General features: G+C 34.4%; 1 protein-coding gene across 7 annotated transcripts in view; it reads left to right on the forward strand.

Annotated features, from left to right (window-relative positions):
* Window positions 1–21,465, forward strand: part of PCDH7 (protocadherin 7) — a 475,601-nt gene that overhangs the window by 211,697 nt on the left and 242,439 nt on the right. For 2 of the 7 annotated variants that reach the window (XM_027544224.1, XM_027544225.1), the window contains exon 2: window positions 16,200–16,308. The exons of 1 other annotated variant lie outside the window; for it this stretch is intronic. In XM_027544224.1, coding sequence (XP_027400025.1) covers window positions 16,200–16,308 — 109 coding nt within the window. Of the gene's footprint in view, window positions 1–16,199; window positions 16,417–21,465 lie in introns of all 7 variants that reach the window. 4 more of the 7 variants (XM_027544226.1, XM_027544222.1, XM_027544227.1 and 1 more) reach the window with 2 other exon arrangements.

Here is a 21,465-nt window from a genome sequence, read left to right on the forward strand (position 1 = left end):
AACTGAGCTTAAATATTTAAAAAAAAGTTTCCCCTAGAATACAAGAGGTAACTTAATTATGTGGTTTATTATTAGTTTTATTGCTTAATACACAGAATGTAATGAACTTCCCAAACTATGGGTACCAGAGGGTTATAATTTTAGCACCTTTGAAGTGAAAATTAAGATATCAGGGAAGCAACATCTCCAAAATGTCAATGTATATGAAGTGTGAAAAAATAAAAAGATCAGAGACTTGGAAAAGGTCATAAGGTAAAAAAAGAGAGGAATAAAATATTTGTCTTTAGATATGGTACCCCATGTATCTCCTAAATATGAAATGTAAACAGACTTAGTCAAATAAGAATACTAGTAATAAAATATGATGGTCTTATGATGTTATGGCCTTGTGGACTCGTTTTTCCCTCATGCTTAAAAATGTGCATTTTCTAGAAGCTTAAGAATTTGACCATTTTTCTCAAGAAGATGGCAATTGAAATAAGTTGTTCTTGTGGCATTTAATATTGAAATAATATATGGCAAATATTGGATACTATTGATTATATTTTCAAATTATGACTGAAAACTAAACTCCGGACAGTATTTCAGACTATCTGTCCTTCTGTATAATTATCACATTTTTAAAATTTATTTTTTTAATTAGAGAAAAATTGCTTTACAATGTTGTGCTGGTTTCTGCCATGCAACAATGCAAATCAGCCATAATCGTACATCTATCACGTCCCTCTTGAGTCTCCCTGCTCTCCCCCATCCTGCACCTCTAGATCATAACAGAGTGCCAAGCCGGGGCCCCTGTATTATACAGCAACTTCTCACCAGCTATCTATTTTACACATGGTAGTGCGTGTATGTCTATGCTACTTCCTCCATTCATCCCACTCTCTCCTTCCCCCACTGTGTCCTTTGAGTCCCCATGTAACAGTCAAGTTACAAGTATCCTCTTTTCTCTAAAGAACCATGAAATACCAACATGCTTACTTATTCTTTATTTGTTGAATTTATTTTCTGCTTTCCTTCTGAAAAGTTAAAGTTTTAGTACAAAGAATTCATCTTCCTAGAAAATTTTTTCAATACACAAGTGTAAAACAAAGAAGTAAAAGTAGTAGACAATAGACAATATCTACAAATATGGTAACTCCAATTAGGCACCATCAGTATTTATTTATTAACTCTCTCCAGTGTAGATGAAGCTATTCTCAAAAATCAAGACATTCACTATCTTTCTTTATGCTAGCATAGTGGGAAGAATTTGTTTCTTCCAAGTTTATAGAATTAAAAAAATATATATATCTTTTATCAGGTCCATAAATTTTTGGCCTATGGACAAAATTTTGAACTCAATTTACCATTATAATGTATAGGACACTCTACAATGTACTCCAAGATTGGATTTCCATTGTATCCTTTAAATGGAGATATTATAATTTATATTTACAGAAGTTGAATCCCAGCTCAGAAGAATTAAGTCAGTAGCCCAAACCTGTTCAAATTATAGTTGACATCAGGAAAATAAATTCTGATTTCCTGATTTGGAAGTCTGTGGTTTTCTTCAAATACAGTATTAGTAATCTGATAAGAGAAGACTGAAATGCAAATTTGAAGTAGTTTTCCCCATATGAATGAACAGAGACCTAATCCTTTCAATTTAGTTTTATTTGGTATTAGCACTTTCACTATTAAAAGAATAATAAATGTGAAAATAAGGCTATAAAGATTATTTTCAATATTTTTACAGTTTTTAGACCTTTCAACATAAAATACGTAATAATACATTTGAATGCTTTATAAAATAAGTACAGATATTAGAATCACATGCCCGTTCTCTATGCTCTATAGGTGGAGTAATATAGGAATGGAATACCAAATTAAATTTGAATGATGACTAACTTCTTTTATAAATATGAAATGTAGGCCCAACTGCTTTACTTCTCTTTTTTTCCCATCATACCTCAGGCTTCATGGCCCATTACATGTTTCTTATTGCTCCTATAACAAATTACTAAAATTTAATGGCTTAAAGCTATAGCAATTGTTGATGACAGAAATTCAAAATAGGTCTTTCTGGGCTAAAATCAAAGTGAGACAGTGTTTATGCTAGAGTTTTGGGGGAAAATATGCTCCCTTCCTTACCTTTAATATCTTCTAGAGGCCACCAGGATTCTTAACTCATGGCCCCTTCCTCTGTCTTCATAGTTTGAGAAGGTGAGTATAGATATTACATTGCAAAACTCTGACTTCCTTTTCCACCTTCCCTTTCTCCTTTTAAGGAAGATTAGATTCATTAGTACCATCTTTCTAGATTCCATATATATATACATAAATGTATATATATATATATGTTAATATATGATATTTGTTTTTTCTCTGACTTACTTCACTCTATAATAGGCCCCAGGTTCATCCACCTCATTAGAACTGACTGAAATGCTTTCCTTTCTAGGGCTGAGTAATGTTCCACTGTATGTATGTATGTATATATATATATATGTATACACAGTACAACTTCTTTATCTATTCATCTGTCAGTGGACATCTAGGTCGCTTCCATGTTCTAGCTATTATTGTAAACCGTGCTGCAGTGAACACTGGAGTACATGTGTATTTTTCAACTATGGTTCTCTTAGGATATATGCCCAGGAGTGGGATTATTGGGTCATATTGTAGTTTTATTCCTAGTTTTTCAAGGAATCTCCATACTGTCATCCATAGTGGCTATATCAATTTATATTCCCAACAACATTGCAAGAAGACTCCCTTTTTTCCACACCCTCTTCAGCATTTATTGTTTGCAAATGTGTAGGGCAGCAATGGAGACACAAACATACAGAACAGACTTATGGACACAGTGAGGGAAGGAGAGGGTGGGACAAATGGAGAGAGTAGCATGGAAACATTTATACTACCATATGTACATAGATAGCCAAAGGGAATTTGCTGTATGACTCAGGGAGCGCAAACCAGTACTCTGTGGCCACCCAGAAGGGTGGGGTAAGATGGGGTGGGAGGTGGGAAGGAGGTTCAAGAGGGAGGGGGCATATGTATACCTGTGGCTGATTTATGTTGATGTATGGTAGAAACCAATACAACATTGTAAAATAATTATCTTTCAATTAAAAATGTGAAAGTGAAAGTTGCTCAGTTGTGTCCGACTCTTTTCAATCTCATGAACTACACAATCCATGGAGTTCTCCAGGCCAGAATACTGGAGTGGGTAGCCTTTCTTTTCTCCAGGGGATCTTCCCAACTCAGGGATTGAACCCAGGTCTCTTGCATTGAAGGCAGATTCTTTACCAGATAAGCTACAAGGAAGGCCCTCAATTAAAACTAAATAAATTTTTAACAAAGAAAAAAAAAAAGAAACCTGTGATTACATTGTGCCCACCTAGATAATCCAAAATAATATCCCTATTTTAATATTGGTTGATTAGTAAACTTAATCTGTCTGCAATCTAAAATTCCCCTTTTGCATGTAAGTTCACCAATTCACAGGTTCCAAGGATTAGGATGTATGTATCTTCAGAGTCCACTTTTCTGCCTTCTAAGTCCACTTTCACTCATTTTTCTGGAGTTATTTGACTTCTATTAAGGAATGAAAACAAGCATATCTCGGCATTGAATACATTTTTCCTTAGGGGCCCTTGTAACTTTTCTTTTAAACAAAGTACAGAGAAAATAAAACAAGTAAACCAGCAGAGATGGCAGAGGTATGGTTTCATGTGGGTAGCAGGAGTTTCATGTGGGTAGCAGAAGATTCAGCTTGAGTTAGGTTTCAACTCAGTCCACTAATTAAATGCTTAAGTAAAACTTCAGAGCCTTATTCCATTTGTCTATCTTGATTTCTGTCAGACACTTTAATCCATTCAGACCAGGAAAAGCTACTTAAGGACACAGACCTTCATTCTGTAGAATATGAAAACATAATGTTTTTAAAATCTATGTAGCTTTCCAAACAAGTTTTACCAGGTGCAGTTTTGATGTAATGTCTAAGATAGAAAAGGGAAAAAAAAGAGAAAAAAAATCTGGAGCATCTGTTTGAGTGGATCCTAAAATGCAAGTTTCATTTTCATTCATTTCAGGATGAGAGAATTGATTCAGGTGTTTATGAGGCAGACTCCTGTCTGTGCTTCTAAACTTCTATGTATTTTGTGTGCGTGACTATTAAGTCACTTCAGTTGTGTCCAACTCTGTAGCCTGCCAGTCTTCTCTGTCCATGGAATTCTCCTGGCAAAAATACTGGATTGGGTCGCCATGCCATCCTCCAGGGGATCTTCTCCACCCAGGGATCAAACCTACATCTCCTGTATATCCTGAGTTTCAGGTGGACTCTTTACCACTAGCGCCACCTGGAAAGCCCCTATGTATTTTAGGAGGTAGCTTTTAAAAGGTTATTATATTTTTTTTCCTTGTTGCTGTTGTTTATTTGTTCAGTGTTAGTAGTTTAGTAGTCGGAAACCTGGACAATTCTTTAGGAGCTCCAGTTGGCTCTTCAGCATTACTCCCTTGAACTGCTGCAGTCTAACTCCAACTGTGTAGTTTAAGACACAGGTTTTTATCAACTGCATTCAGCACTTGTGGAACTCCATGGGTATGTAGAATAGTCATGCAAAGCAACTGAGAGATTTGTGAACTGAGCTTTTGATGATTATCACAATACCAAAAAGGAAAAAAGAAACCTTTGCTTGTATTCTGTGAGTGCTTTTGTATGATTATTCTGCACTTGCCCAGCTGAGCTTAATGCCTAAATTTGCAGCATGTAGATTTTTCGGCGCAGTGGCAGGCACAAAGCAAGTGCTTAATAAGCTTTTGTTGAATTGAGTATCATTGCAAAGATAGTCTTTTTCTCATTAGCTGCCTGTCAATATTCTCTTTTCCTAAATAGGACTCCCTCTGCCTTCCTGTTTCTCTGTGCATGTAAACATAGAAACTTACAAGGGACTGTGTAGGGTCTCAAAGGATTTGGGAGGTGAAATCCAATCAACGGCCCAGCATGTTTTCACCACTCAATTTCATACCAACCTTGCTAACCTCTGCTATTCAAAGCATACCGTTAAGAGACGAATGAGATCTCACAGTCTCTAGCACACAGTAGGAACTCGAGTATTTTTTTTTTCACTTGAACATTTTTCGGGGGGTGAATCAAAGAAGAACTCACAGAAGAAGTGGTTTCAGAGGATACGGAACATTTAGACAAGCTTATTTCATGGCGTTGACATTCCAGAGAAAGTCTTTACTTTTTGAAAACACTTTTCACAAAGATGTTAAGTCATTTTTGTAGCTTTTCATTAAGCTAATTGACTAAAATGTTTTGTTATTATACATATGTTTGTTCATGATTCTCGCTTCATGAGTAAACACATTCCTAGTTGCTTTAATGTTTTGAAGACCATGCAGCGTACTAAGGAATTTCTTAAATGGTGAAAAAGAGTAGTTTAAAATCACACATTTCAGCCATTTATTGACTTATTGAACAAACCTATCTTCTTATAGTTTCAAAGAATTAAGGAACTAGAAAGGATGTTAAGTATCATTTGCTAAAACTCTTTCCTTTTAAAGTTGAAGATGCTAAAATTGAAAGATTAATCTTTCCACCAGATTTTACACTTAGTATCAGAGGAAGTACTGGACTCATGTCTGCTGATTCTCTACTTCAGAGTTATATGCGAAAAAGACAATAAATATTAAAACAAGCTAACAAATGACAATTTAATATAAACTATTTTCAAGGCACTATCATTGAAACAGATATAATTGATACATACTGTTTATGAGGACTTTACACACTGGTTGAAAAATATGCAGTAACTTTTAAAATGTTAATACAACAGAAAAGTTATATTTTTGTACATTTCAATATGATTAAAAATTTAACAACAGCATTTTATAAATCAGGAAAAGCATATGGAATTCAATTTCCTATTTTAATCAATAAAGTTTTATTGGAACCTAGCCATTCTTATTCATTTCTGTATCTTCAACGGTTGTTTTTTCAGGACAATGTCAAAATGAGAAGTTGTGACAAAGACCCATGACCTACAAAGCCTAAAATATTTATTTTCTGTCCCTTCATAAAAAAAGTTTGCAACGATGTGTCCACAATACAAAAGACCCACAATTTGTGTTTCAGAGCACAGTGTCTTATTTAGAAGTTTTCAGACAATAATATTTGCCTACATTACTAAAACTTTTGGGCTTTTGTCTCTTCTGTTTTCTGATATTTTTCACTAAAAAAATATGAGACAAACTTTTATTTTTAGATTAGAGTAGTTCTTGCAGTCGGAGAAGGCGATGGCACCCCACTCCAGTACTCTTGCCTGGAAAATCCCATGGATGGAGGAGCCTAGTAGGCTGCAGTCCATGGGGTCACAAAGAGTCGGACACAACTGAGCGACTTCTCTTTCACTTTTCACTTTCATGCACTGGAGAAGGAAATGGCAACCCACTCCAGAGTGTTCTTGCCTGGAGAATCCCAGGGACGGGGGAGCCTGGTGGGCGGCTGTCTCTGGGGTCGCACAGAGTTGGACACGACTGAAGTGACTTAGCAGCAGCAGCAGTTCTTGCAGTAGTTTGAATATTAAGTTCATTATTTTTTTCTCATTTTCAAAATCAAAATATCCTTATGAACCACACATGAGGAAAAGTGACAACACAAGTGAAATGAATAGCTACTATTTTAATATTATCATTATCGTTCTTTTGCATTACTGTGGAGAAGGAAATGGCAACCCACTCCAGTATTCTTCCCTGGAGAATTACATGGACAGAAGAGCCTGGCAAACCCTGGTCCATGATTTCGCAGAGTTGGACATGACTGAGCAGAAAACACTTCACACTTGTGATCTAGTGGACTAAGAATTATTAAGTATAACCTACATTCTTAGTTTCTGCAGAACAAATATATACAACAATGTCAAATATATAACTGCATGCAAGTCAGAAAAAATACAATTATTTAACTTCTCCTCCCCCAAATAAGTGTTTTAATTAACCAATCCAAGTGTCTCAACATGTTTCTTTTTACTACTCTTTCATCTGCTATTGACTTGAAAGAAAGAAAGGCGATTTGAAGTACAGAAGAACTTTAAGATGTTAGCAAAGGAAGATGCCCCTAAAAAGTTAAAAGACCTCATTAAAGTTTGTTTGAAGATTCTGCCAGACATATTTCAACTAATGCACTATGGAATCTTAGATATGTTTGTTCAGTAGCCACTGACACTGGTTCAAAATGTTTGCAGATTAATCAAGTACCTGTTCATTTGCAAGGAAAGATCTCCCAGTTTTAGTTCTTTCTAAAATAAAAAGCAAAAGCAGCACTCCTTTTAATTTAGCAATGTTCTGCTCCATGACTGTTTCAGTGCTTAATGACTGACAAAGAGAGTCATTAGAAGTCTGTTTGATGGACATAACTAAGTGAATTGGAAAAAATAGAAAAGCCTTTTCAGCCCATACAGAAATAATTGATGTGACTGAGACAGTTGTATGTGAGTTCCAGATAAGAAGACGATTTATGGAGAAACTATCGAAACTAAAAAGGAAGGTACAGATTTAAAGTTCCCAATAAAGTTGTCTGTAAGACACAGAACAGCATCCAACAGGGAAAGAGAGTTAACCTGTAGTTCTTTCTAGCGTCATTTTTAGGGTTCTATCCTCTTGCAAATGAAATCCTCAAAAAGGTCATGTCACTAGGTTGATGGACTCCAAGGGGAAAGTTACTCCCTTGTTAACCTGATGCTGTGTTTTCTCTTTTACTGTAAATACTACGTATAATAGGATATTCCCAAAGTTCAACTATTTTCTTTCCCTTTTCAAAAATTAGCCACTGCCCTATTTAGAGAACACAATCCATTATTATTGTGCAGATTGTAACTTAGAGGATTTTGTTAATGCAAGTGGAAGGTCAATATTTTTAACTGTGTCTGATTATGAGATTTAATATTTATTTATGGTGTGATGGTTATGTTTTAAACAATAATTAAGAATGGATAAAATAAATTTTTATTATTTTATTTTTGTGAATATGCATCTGGTCTTTATTGGCTTTCTTAGAAACTATAAATGAACTTTGTGATAAAGAATTTTTTAAAATAATTAGGCCCTGGAGATGTAATGCCAATGACTGAATTCTGGAAACAGAATAACATATTACTGTTAATTTCAGAATGAAATTTCCTCAAAAGTACATATTATTTATAGTGTATGCTATCATGTCAGTACTTTCAAAAAAGGAGGGCAGTTATATGGTTCTCTAAAATTTAAAAAAAATGAATCTGCAAGATAGAAAAATAAGACAGTTGGACAATTTGACATAAACTTTCTAGGCTTCCCTGGTGACTCAGTAGAAAATCCACCTGCAGTACATGAGACCCTGGTTCAATCTCTGGGTCTGGAAGATCTCCTAGAGAAGGGAATGGCTACCCTCTCCAGTATTCTTGCCTAGAGAATGCCATGGACAGAGGAGGCTTGTGGGCTACAGTCTGTGGGGTCACAAAGAGTTGTGCACGACTGAGCGACTAACACTTTCACTTTCTAGATATTTTTTTTAAAAAAGCTTTTTAGAAAATTGTCCCAGTCCTCTAATGGATTTAAAATGTATGAACTTAACTTTCTGTGAACTCTCTGAATAAAGCAGGATGAGATCTGGCTTCTACTCCATATGTGAAGTAAAGTGGGGATTGTGATAACTTCTTATGTGACCTCCAAAAACCTGCTGGATTGCCTAGCTTTACATTTACTGTTTGGTAATTCACGTTTGCAATTGTGGAGATGAAATTTCACAAAAAGAAGAATGAATCAAATGTTCATCACCTTTTCCTGTCATGAATGCCTCACACCTTGCAATACTGTCATTAGAATGCAAGCCTTATTTCTGTCACCCACACATATCATAAATCCTCTCCTCATCTAAGCAAGGTGTCTTTTTCTTGATACCAAGTTTACCTATATACCATTTTAACTACTGTTCATGTTTTCCAAGTTTAAAAAAATCCAAATTTTTTTTTAAATCCAAAATATTAATAGGCAAATGTATGTACTAAATATGTTACAATGTGTATCCCCCCAGCACCCAACTTTATCCTTATTTGCTATTTTTGTCCTTTCAAGTTTATTTCTTGTTGTTCAGTCACTCAGTTGTGTTTGACTCTTTGCAATCCCGTGGACTGCAGCAAGCCAGGCTTCCCTGTCCTTTACCAACACCAAGAGGTTGCTCAAACTCATGCCCATTGAGTCAGTGATGCCATCCAACCATCTTTATCTCTGTTGCCCCCTTCTCCTGCCTTCTATCTTTCCTAGCATCAGGGTCTTTTCTAGTGAGTTGGCTCTTCACATCAGATGACCCATGTATTGGAGCTTCAGCTATGTTAATTTTATTTGTGGAAATGGTCTTGGCAATCACATGTTCCTCATCTTGGGTGTATCAGAATTCCCGCTCAGGAGAGGAGGGTAAGAAGAGACAGCCATACTTAGGTACTCCACAGCATGAGGGCAAGGATAGAAGGGAGAGGACCTCTCCATTCATGTCCACTTCCCATGTGACCTCTAGATTTTGAAATAGCAAGTGAATAAAATTATATGAAGAATGGATAAGGATAATATGAAAAATAGACTGATTCCAAGTCTATAGTAGTTTAAAGCAAAGTCAATTATAATCCATTTCCATCAGCTGGGGCCTGGCATGAGTATCAAAGTACATCCCCTGCCCCAGGGATTGGATATTATTCAAAGTAACTTTTAAAAAACATTGTTTATTTATTTATTTTTGGCTGGGCTTGGTCTTTACTGCAGCGCAAGCTTTTTCTTTAGTTGTGACAAGCAGGTACTACTCTCTAGTGGCCATGGGTGGGCTTCTCACTGGGGTGGCTTCTCTTGTTGCAGAGCATGGGTCCTGGGGCATGCAGGCTTCAGGAGTTGTGGCTCGGTCCTCTAGAGTGTGGCTCTATAGCTGTGATGCCCAGGCTTAGCTGCTTTGCAGCATGTGGCATCTTCCTGCATCAGGGGACGAACCCATGTTTCTGCATTGGCAGGCAGATTCTTTACTACAAAGCCATCAGGGAAGCCCCAGAGTTACCTTTGAATATATATGTGTCGTCAAGTGAAAGTTTCCAGTGTGTCATAACGGAAACAAAAATTAATTCGTGAATGTCACTCTTAAATAATTAAACTTATAGATGTTCATGCTCAGTAAATGATTGGATGCAAATATTTTTTGAAAAATGTGGGTGTTATTTGTGTACCTATTTGTTTCACAAATAACCTGCCTTTAGAAAAACAAAAATCAGTGCATGAATAGGAGACTTAGGTTTGAGATTTCACATGGATTTTTTAAATTATATTTAGAAACTTTGTAAATTATTGGACTAGACCTTTATTTTCTTGCAAAAAACAAACTTAAAACATAACGGGAGATAGTTCTCATTATATAGCTGTGGCCTGAGGTATAATACCTTTTATAGTATATGTCTTTGAGGGAGCTTAAGGCTCTTTGTAGAAGCTATCTCATTATTTCTCAGAGAATTTAAGTTAGTAAGGGATAGGTATTATTTTCTGCATTTTATAGACCCTGAGCCTAAGGCACAAGAGCCAGAGGTCAGCTAACTTTTCTGAGGTCAATAGGGAATCCATAAGGTTGCTTGGAATAGAATCTTTTTTTAATTTTTCTGTAGTTTATAATATATATATATATATATATATATATATATATATATGTTTATAGGAGAAGGCAATGGCAAGCCACTCCAGTACTCTTGCCTAGAAAATCCCATGTTTGGAGGAGCCTGGTGGGCTGCATTCCATGGGGTCGCTACGAGTCGGTCGTGACTGAGCAACTTCACTTTCACTTTCACGCAATGGAGAAGGAAATGGCAACCCACTCCAGTGTTCTTGCCTGGAGAATCCCAGGGACGGCAGAGCCTGGTGGGCTGCCATCTATGGGGTCGCACAGAGTTGGACACGACTGAAGCGACTTAGCAGCAGCAGCATGTATATATTTCTCATTAAACATACACACATGGACCAATGGACCCTGCATGTAATTCCCCAACAAGTTTTACTGTTTGCCTTGCCTTTGTGATTTTAATTTTATTTCTCTATTAATTCTTGTTAGTTTACTTCTAGTCTCTGATTTATTTCGTTTTGGAAAACTTTATATTATTAGGCGTATTTTTTGCTTGCCATTTTTGCTGGCATCTTCAACTACTTTCCCTGAAGCATTTTTTTTTCAATAATAAGAAAGACAAAAAAACAGATAAAGGTTTTACATACATCTTATTCCTTTTAACTGCCACCTGACATCTCTCTTATACCATACCATTTTAAAAATTAGAAGCCTACACCCACTTTCTCCATGTCTCCTTATGTTTACAAGAGGTCTTTTACTTCCTCTGACTTAATCTCCTAGAACTGTTCCCCAGAGTTTAGAGGTTTTATAACAAAAATGACCTCCTAATGGATGAATCCAATGGACTTACAGTAATCAATATTCTTCTCACTATCTCTGATGCCTTTGATAACAGAAGATTTTATTTGCTTTCCAGAAATTACCAGCTTCCTTGTTTTCTGAGTCTCAAAAGTGACTTGGTTTTCTTATTAGTCCTATATTTTATTCTTTGCCCCTGTTTTCAAATATGAAGTCTGTAATCAGCCCTCAAATATATATTATCTATCAAAATTATTTTAGAGATCTCAATCCAAGAAACCCCTTCTTTGCAATGCCTGCCTGAATTCATAAACAAGTTTCATGGAATTTTTTTTTGGGGGGGGATGCCTTTACATTGTTGGAAATTTAATAATGTTATATTTTTGGCTGTTTTTATATACCTATAAGATTTTGAGTTTCTTAAATATATAGAATTATTGTTGGAACATCCTTGAAACCCTGAGATACAATGGGACATCACAAATGTAGGTATAATGACAGCCAGTCAGCCACACAGTTTGCTCTGTAATGGCCTTGCTGAGCATTCTTATTGCTGTTTCCCCATTCTTTCTTTCCTTCTTTTAAAAAATTTTTATTGGAGTATAGTTGCTTTACAATGTTTTGTTAGTTTCTGCTGTACATCAAAGTGAATCAGCTATGCATATACATATACCCCCTTTATTTTGGACTTCCTTTCCAATTAGGTCACCACAGAGGGACCTAATTAAACTTAAAAGCTTTCGCACAGCAAAAGAAACCATAACCAAGACAAAAAGACAATCCCCTCTCTTTTTTAGCATAATCCTCTGCCTTCAACATTTCTTCCTCCTACTCTTTTGTAGGGAATGGTCAGACCATGTTTTTACTCTCACCCCTTTAATTAGGTCATTTATTTGCCCAATAAAAATCTTTGATTTCCACCCCCTCTTGTTTATAATTCTCACACACATACCACTCACAATTTTTGTAAAAACTTTCTTGGAAACTTCATCTTTAAAGATTTTTTTTTTTTAATGTGGACCATTTTTTTTTTTTTTTAATGTGGACCATTTTTAAAGTCTTTATTGAATTTGTTACAGTGTTGCTTTTGTTTTATATTCTGTTTTTTTGGCCAGGAGGCATGTGGGATCTTAGCACTGGGACCAGGGATCAAACCCGCAGCCCCTGAGTTGGAAGGCAAAGTCTTAACCCCTGGACTGCCAGGGAAGTCTCTTGGAGACTTCTTTCTTGCATTACTTACTTAGTTTTCAAGCACATCTTCATTGTTTCAAAAAGCTGGGAAACTGACAGGCTTCCTCAAGCTCTTCTGCTTTTTCCTGTTTTGCATAGAAAGTGAGTTTGCCTTTGCAAGACAAGTCATTTGTCACCCTAGACAGAAAAGTCAAAAGCTCAAACACCTCAGGTCACTAGATATCTTCATACCATACTTTTGCGTCTCAAGATGAAACCATGCTTCTGTGACTTTACAGGGAAATTCTATGAATACTTAAAGGACCATCTGGCTTCCTGAAGCAGTTTGACTTTCTGACTAAATATTCAATTGTAGGATTTCCCCTTCCTCTCTGTGCCTCTCATCACCCTGAGAAATATTAGAAGTTCCTGGTACCCACTTCCACCCTGAATGTTGATTCATTGGGTTTAAGTTGAGGCCAGATATTGGCTCTGTGTTTTCTCACAAGTATTCTGGATGTTTCTAAGACACATCTAAGTTTTAGGAGTCACTACTTAAGCCACTGTACTTCAGAGTATTAGTCATTACCAAATTCATTATCTCTGTCACAGTTAACACAATGCTTACACTTCTGGTTTAGTCAATATATCTCTGGTATGTAAATAATATGTATTCTGTGTCATAACTTCTGCCATAAAGCCTATCTTCTTAATAGACCCAACCCGTAAATACTTGTCTGTCTCCCTAACTGTCTGCCTATCTGTCTACTCTGTTATCTAAACCTGTAATACATGTCTGATTTATTACTGGAATTAAAACTTAGTTCTTGCATTAATGGGTTCTCTTTCAGAATTCAGGTATCTGTACTAATTTGGTTCACATTACCAACTTAAACAGTTTGTCACAGATTTTTATTTATTTAAAATTATCAAAGTAGAATTTAAGAGATAGCAATGTAGTGTTTATGTTGTATGTAGAATTCTATTGGAATTTTTTTTAATGCAGATAAAAATGATAGGGCATTTTACGATCCATTGGGTAATATTTTTTATTTCAGATTTTATTATGTCATTTTTTCATTATTTCAGATATGATTTTAAATGAAAAAGCTTTTTTATGCAAAAAGGAAGTATTGATGGATCTGAGCATTTTCTAGTATATATATTCATCTTAGTATTTTAAAATTACAACATTTTCATTCTATCATTAAACTTAATATGTAACCTACAGTAATTCATGGGGATTAAAATATTCACAATTAAAATAGAGTACAGAATCTAGAAAGTAAAATGCACAGATTCATAGCAATTATTATATAATCCATGATAGAAAACAGTGTTTTATAAACATAGTCTATCTCCTGTCTGTGATATTCTAGTATTACTTTTAGTAGAACCAGCATTTAAGCACGGATTATGAGATTAACACCTTCATTCAAACATCACTTTCTTTTTTATATCAAAATGAAATGTTTTCTCTCATAATTTCTTATTTCTCTTTGTCAATCCATTAGAATAATTTACCTATTTCTGTGTTCATTTTGAACTTTCTCCTTGCATTAGTGGACTGATTCTAAAAGATTTGAGAATCATTAAAATAGAATTAAAAAGCCTTTGACCCTCTTTTATTTTTAATGTGATTTTCTTAATCCATTGCTATGTCTTGAAGTGATAATATGTTTTCATGACCCACAGCATTATTTCCTAAATTCAGCATTGTCATTAAAATTTTATTGTTCAGTATTATTTGCTAAGTGGCTTCTATGTGCAAAGCAATTTGGTTTTAGGGGACTGTCATTAATTCCATTTCTGGGGTGATACTGAACATAATTCACAGACGGTTTGCAGTCAGTTGGGAGTATAAATGGGAAAAAAAGAAAGAAAAATATGCACACATAAGATAAAGCATGGTAAATACAAATTGATTTCATATTTATTAAGAAATAAGGCAAACTATCACAATTATACTATTCTAAAGCAATGTGAGATTATAGTGAAAAAAGGAAAATGTTTCTAGAGATTTTGTTGCTAGAAAATTTGGGCCCATGGTGTGTATGATGTTTATCCTAGTAATATTTTGTAATTGTTTTAAAATACTGCAGTTCCAATTCAGGGAAACATTATAAAGAAGAGAACATGCTTTAAATGTTTCCAACAGAATTCAGAATTTCTTAAAGTTTGATTTTGAATTAAATAGAAAAGTAGATTTTATATAGACTATACACTCTAATAAGTACATTGAAGGAGAGGTACTTGGTTAGAAATATGAACAATAGACAATATTCCTGGCCAGTCTTCTATCTGAGACAAAATAAAGGGAAGTTTTTTGGAAGCATGTGTTTGTCTCTAGTAAGACCATTTTATAAATTTTGGTGGAACTGTCACAGATCTTCTTAGCTTTCCCATTAATAGTCTATGGTATGTAGATTAGACTTAACGTTTTAAAAATTCTACTGGTTCTAATTGTGTTGGGTGATTTGTACCACTAGTAAAAGTGCAGAAAAGGTTTGTTATCTTTCTCATTATTCTGGCAATATTAGTTTTATCTTTATATTAGAAAAAAACAGTCTGAGGTATAGGTTCAAAAATCTGTACATTTATACCACTTTCAAGTCATATAAGAAGGTAATGAATACAATTTGCCAAGAATAATACGAAAGAGATATTATAGAACCTTTTATATTGGTTCTACCCCAAAATATTATGTGTACATATATCCCTGACAATGTATGGCATTAATTTGTTCCCTTAATGAGCCTAAAATGTTTCTGTTTTATTATGTAGTTATGATAACCTTTAAAATCCATATATAGTAAGTATTCTATTCAGCCAACATTAGTAACATATTATATTGTGATGTCCAATGGGTAATATTTTCAGTACTTTAAATACTACTTAAAAATGGTATATGATGTTACTTTTTTGAGCAAATTGTGAATTAGTTGTAGTAAAAATACATAGAATTCAACTTTTTTAGTTTATTTTAAATTCTCTGGTTAATGAAAGTCTTGTCTGTTATTTCAATACTACCCTTACACTTTTAGGGTCAGTAGGTAATATTTTTAATATGAATGAAGTAAGAAATGTATTCCAATATGTTAGCACTTCATCCGAATTCTTATTTATCAGCTGTATCTTTAATAGTTGAAGTCAATTCCCAGAACACTTGATTTTAAACCATCTGCTCTAAGGACAAAGTATTTAAAAATAGTCTTCTTACGATGGATTAGTTCTATAGTTATTGCTTTCCAAAATCACTGACCTTTGTTTTTATAAGGAGTCTGTTTGTGAAAAACATATTTGAAGTGAAGACTTCAGAATAGAAAAGTGATGACTGTGTGGAAGTACCATATCAAATTTAAATGTGTGTTTCAGTAACATTGCTGTTTTCTTATCTCTGTTACAGAAAGGAATATTCAGTTTTTCCATAATAAAATCTAAGCTCTATGTATTGCCTCAGAAAACAGAGTTAAGCAAATAAATTTCAGCATTATCATATTAACTTATTCTGTATGAATTAGTTGTCCGTCAACCTTAATGTATGTAATTTATGTATTTTTTAAATAAGATCATTTACAATCTTATACCTTAGTGACATTCAGAATCTTTTCTCTTACAGCCATTTCGTAGAGTGACGTTTTCTGTTGTGAGTCAGCCTCAGGACCCACATCAGGGGTCACTGCAGAGTTGCTATGACAGCGGGCTGGAGGAGTCAGAAACACCAAGCAGTAAGAGTTCATCAGGGCCAAGACTGGGTGCCCTTCCACTCCCAGAGGACAACTATGAAAGGACCACGCCGGATGGCAGTGTTGGTGAGGCAGAGCATATGGAAAATGGTAGGGGCCAACACAACACCCACACACACTCACGCTAGGGAGCCGTAATAAGTAGGCTCTTGAAGGTCAGTCTAAAATCAAAATAAAATAGCCGACACCAAACCTGTTTTCTTTGAAATAATCAATATTTGCTAAAGTATAGAAATGCCAAATAAAGGAACATAATTCTCTAGATTAAATTCACTGACCTTGCTCCATCATTTTAAACCAGCCTGTCAGAAATAAACACCTTTACAAATAAATCAGAGTAGTACCTGTTATGGGAAAAACTAAACTAGTGTAATACCTAAACTATAGCCACTGAGAAAGGTCTTGTGTCACTGTTTTCTTCTATTCATTTTCGTCATGCAACTATTTCTTCAATTGTAAGTGTCCAGTCTTGGTAAAAGGAAATGACAATAGACACACCTGGCTCTGTTCTTTCGTCTCCTAGGTATTTAGAAAAGCATTTTCAGACCTCTCCTTTTCAAGTGATAACAGAAATGGAGTCAAAGGAGGAGAACAGTATCATACTATTCTCCAAAATAGACTGTAAATGCTATTAGAACTCCCCTCTCATTTAATTATAAGGTTTCTCTCTCTCTCTTTTTTTTTTCTTCTTTTTTTTGCAAGGGAAAGGGAGGAAGGAAGATTATAGCACCCTATATTCTTATTCTGTTGTGAGATGATTCTCCTAATTACCACAATCAGCCTGTGTACACTTACCTTTAAGCTACAGTGTTAGATTGCAAGTAGTGCTTATGACACTTTTCACATTTGTTTCTGTTCCCAAAGGTTGTAAGTAAATGCCTGAAGAATAGATTTATGTCAAATAATGGAGTGGTGACGTTCTTGCTAACTTTACTATTTCATATATAAGAAGAAATTTGGTTATATGCAGAGAGAGGAAGAGGAATCACACACATTTTTATCTCTAGTGAAACCTTGAAGTAAATTTATGTCTTTCACCATTCCATCCCCCAAGTGAAATAAGAAATTTTAACTTTTTGTTATATACCAGTTTCTTGAGTGACAATATGTAAATAGAACCTATTACTGCGGGAAAAAGTCTTTTCTTCTGGAAGCTTACGTATGAATATTAAAATCTAGCATTAGAGAGTAATGTATCATACATAACTCCAAATCAAATTATTGCTAAACTAAGTCATGTAAAATAGTTATTTTTCCACACTGTTATCTGGCTAAGTAGATATGATTCAGGGTCTGCTGATTGAAATCCTTCTTGATTAATTATCCAGATATTAAATGGCATTTTGCCTTATGGCTATAAAGGCATGCTTATCTGTGTGTATGGCAGTGTGTGCTTATGTGGATGGGAGTTTGATATGGTTTTTAAGAATTCACCTTTTTTTTTAGATTTTTTTAAATGCAATTTTAAATACAACTTTGATATATATGAACTGCAATGCTGATGAATGTATATTTAAGGCAAATATGTTTCAAATCTTTGTACAAAAGTAAAAATTAAAGTAAAAATGCCACAAAATGTTTTATATATACACACACCTACACATACACACTCTCTATGAAGGCAGGATTCATTTACTTTAAGGGCTTTACTATATCTTTATTACCTTTTGATGATATCGTATAATTTTATATGTATTTTTAAAAGTACTTTTCTCACAACGTACAGTATAATTAAGTCTTTATTTTGGGGGTATCAATTATCATTGGCATTACAGTCATATTTTAATGTCATTTTATCTTTTCTGAGTTTAAGGAATTCAGTGCCACTAAAATAAGAAAGAAATAATGAATAATAAACATATTATATGACAAATACACAGTGGTTACTTTTTAGGAAACATACGTATCTTGGAAAACTTAAAAGATGAGCTTGTTAAAGGCTAGCAAGTTGACTGAGAAACATTTCTCAAAGACTTTTAGTTATTATTTATAACTGTTTTCAGTCTTGTCAACAGCCAAGGAACATAATCATGTAACTGATTTTTCCTGATTTTATGTGACTGACACTTGAAATTTGGAGTTTATATAACCATTTGTCATCTGCTCAGTGTGATTCATGTTAGCCCTGATCTATAGGTAATGACAGAAGAGATGTGATTCACGTTGGGTGATCCAAATGTAGCAGTTGACATTTAAGAGTTCCGTTGTGTTCGTTTTCAGACTATTATCTAGTCATAAAGTGTAGTTGTATTGCTTGAGTTCTGGTAGTTTCATCTTCAATATTAATGGATCATCCTGACATAAATAGAATTGGAATTGAAACCTGTCAAATATTCATTTGTCACATTTAATTGGAATCCAGGTAATCTGCAGTGTTTTGCTTGGTTAGGTTTTAATCAGGATTTGTATTGGATTTTACATGAAAATACCATTTTGGAAGCTGTCCTAGTTCCTAACTATTATTACCTCAAACATTTTGAATTTTTAATTTTAACCTATAAGAATTTTAACCTATTAGAAACAATGCTATTATAACTAATTCCTTGGATTAACTTTCATTGTAAAGTTTAGGAGATAATTTCCAGTGCAATAACTTTATAATATTCCAGTGTGATGATGGAAACTGGGTATAAGTTGGTACAGCTAATGATAAAAATAGTCATAGATGCTGTAGTAAGGAAATAACCAAAATACAGGAAAATTTCAGTACATGGATAGTGAAATGCACTCATGTTTTACAAAAGCTTTTATCTCTGCCTTCTATACTTTAGCATAACAAAATTTTATTAAGGGCTTATGGGTTAGTTCTCTTTTTAACAAGCTTTACACTATATTCCAAACCACATTAGTGCCAAATGATGATGAAGCTTTATTTTCTTATTAGCTTAGGTAAAATAATACAGTGTAAAAATAAACATAATTTTTTGAAACCAGAATTTATTCATTAAAATGAAACCCACCATTTTCATGATTTCAAACCTGGGGTACTTGTATCTCATGAGTTTCTGGAAAGGAATATTGAAAGTTATACATAAAAATATTTTTAAGAAAACCATCATGAATTATGCATTCATTAATGAAAAATACCACTAACATATTTTTCTTTAACTTAATATTATTAGGATTATTTCATGCTGATCCTTTGATAAGATTGGAGAAATTGGTTGCTATTTCATTATAATATGCTTAGTGGAATTACATATTTTAAAATATGGAATCCATGGTGGGAAGTTAAGTAGCGATAAAGAACTTTATTGATAAAATAATTTAATAAGTCAAGTGAAAACCGGATATTAGGCCTAAAAGCACGATCACATTCAAGGCAACCATTGATTATACAAAGGTTTGCTCTTCTCTTTATTAGTAGTAGTCTTCAGACTTTCTCTTAGAATGGGGCTTATGAGTTTAAGCCTACCCTACCCAACTTATTCTTTCAAAAGCCCTCCTGAATCATATTTTCAAGGCTAGTTTGTTTTAACTATGTATCTCATTATCACATGATGAGTTTAACAACTCAAATATGGAAAATACCCAACTTAACCTCTAATCATAACTTCCGTTTAGGATTGGGTAGGTCATTTACTTCTTTAGGGTCTGTTTCTATCATCTATACGGAAAATAGGTAAATTAACTGTAAAACCATACACAGATCCAATAAACTGCAGTTATTTTCTTACATCCAATTTTTCTTATGTATTTTATTCTTCTGAACAGAAAGAGAACTTTGGATCTCTTAGTGGGATGGTGAGTGAATTTTATAATATGTACTGTAATATGGGCCAATCAGAAGTAATTCTAGGGCCTTCCTCACAACCCATATAACATATGTGCATTGTAGTAGTAGATAATGAAAGTATTACATAAATCAAATAAATGAAAAGGGTCAAATGCATGATTTCTGGCTACGTAGATGAAAAAGTTGGTCCAACAGTATGTCAATATGGGAGACAGTTTTGGAGTCTCCCCAAATTGCACTGTCCAAGAGGCATTTATAGGTCTGATCTGGCTCTGGATACAGTGCCTTCAAAGCCATTAATTATGACTAAGTGATCTCATAATAGAATAAACACATTTACTTTCTTACCTGGCGGTGTAAACTTCGGTCAGAGTAAGAGTGAACAAAAGGTACAAAACAGTATGTGTTTTCCTCTAGTTAAACTTTGAGATAGTATAACATAGAAATAAATCAAAGTAAGAAAATAGCTGTTGATCCATAAGGCAGATTTTTAAAAGTTAAATGGTCAGAAATTTGCCCATTCTAACTGCCTAATTAATTTTATGCCTCTTGATTTTCTCAAATATTTAAAGATAATTTTGGTTTTTAATATATTAATTTTTAAAATTTCCCACTTCCATAATTTTTATAATCTATGTATAAGCTAGGCATAATTGTTTTATTCATTCTCCTCACTCCACATGCTTTAGTGTTTAGAGCACATTGTTCTTGAGGGTTGAAGCATGGTGCATTTGACTGTGAACCCTTTCTGTATCTGCCATGGACTTTTCACATTGATTTCAGAACTAAATAACAGTATATTTGAAATGTCATTTGGGAATGAAGCACCGTTTTTTTTTATGACCAAGGGCAACGAGAATAGACACTAAACTCATACCCTTGTGTAAGATAAAGGACCCTTTACTTTCTACTTTTCTTTTACCTACCCAATTTTCAGCACTCATCTGTAAGATACTGTCCTCTAGAAATTGTTGATTTTTGCTGTTTTCATTTAGATTGAATTGACGTTGTCTCTTCCAGTCTCCCAAAGAAGTTCACATTCTTGTTAATAACATATTCATAATACCACAAAACAAATGCCCTGCAACTTTTGTGTGTGTGGGGAGGGCGGGGGAAGAGACTAATATACCTTGAAAAGGATTCATTTTCTTGGTTTAGCATTTCACTCTGTCTAGTTACCAGTGTCTGACTGTATTTTTTACATTCCTAGCCATCAGTAAAATTCTGTACCTCCCAAGTATCCCCAAGTCCACACACCTTTCACTTCTGGAGGGTTCTATTTACTCCTCCTTTTTCATAGTGATTCAGTTCAGTTAAGTTCAGTCGCTCAGTCGTGTCCGACTCTTTGCAACCCCATGAATCGCAGCACGCCAAGCCTCCTGTCCATCACCAACTCCCGGAGT

The sequence above is a fragment of the Bos indicus x Bos taurus genome, chromosome 6 (genome assembly GCF_003369695.1).
Source record: "Bos indicus x Bos taurus breed Angus x Brahman F1 hybrid chromosome 6, Bos_hybrid_MaternalHap_v2.0, whole genome shotgun sequence".
Taxonomy (NCBI): Eukaryota; Metazoa; Chordata; class Mammalia; order Artiodactyla; family Bovidae; genus Bos; species Bos indicus x Bos taurus.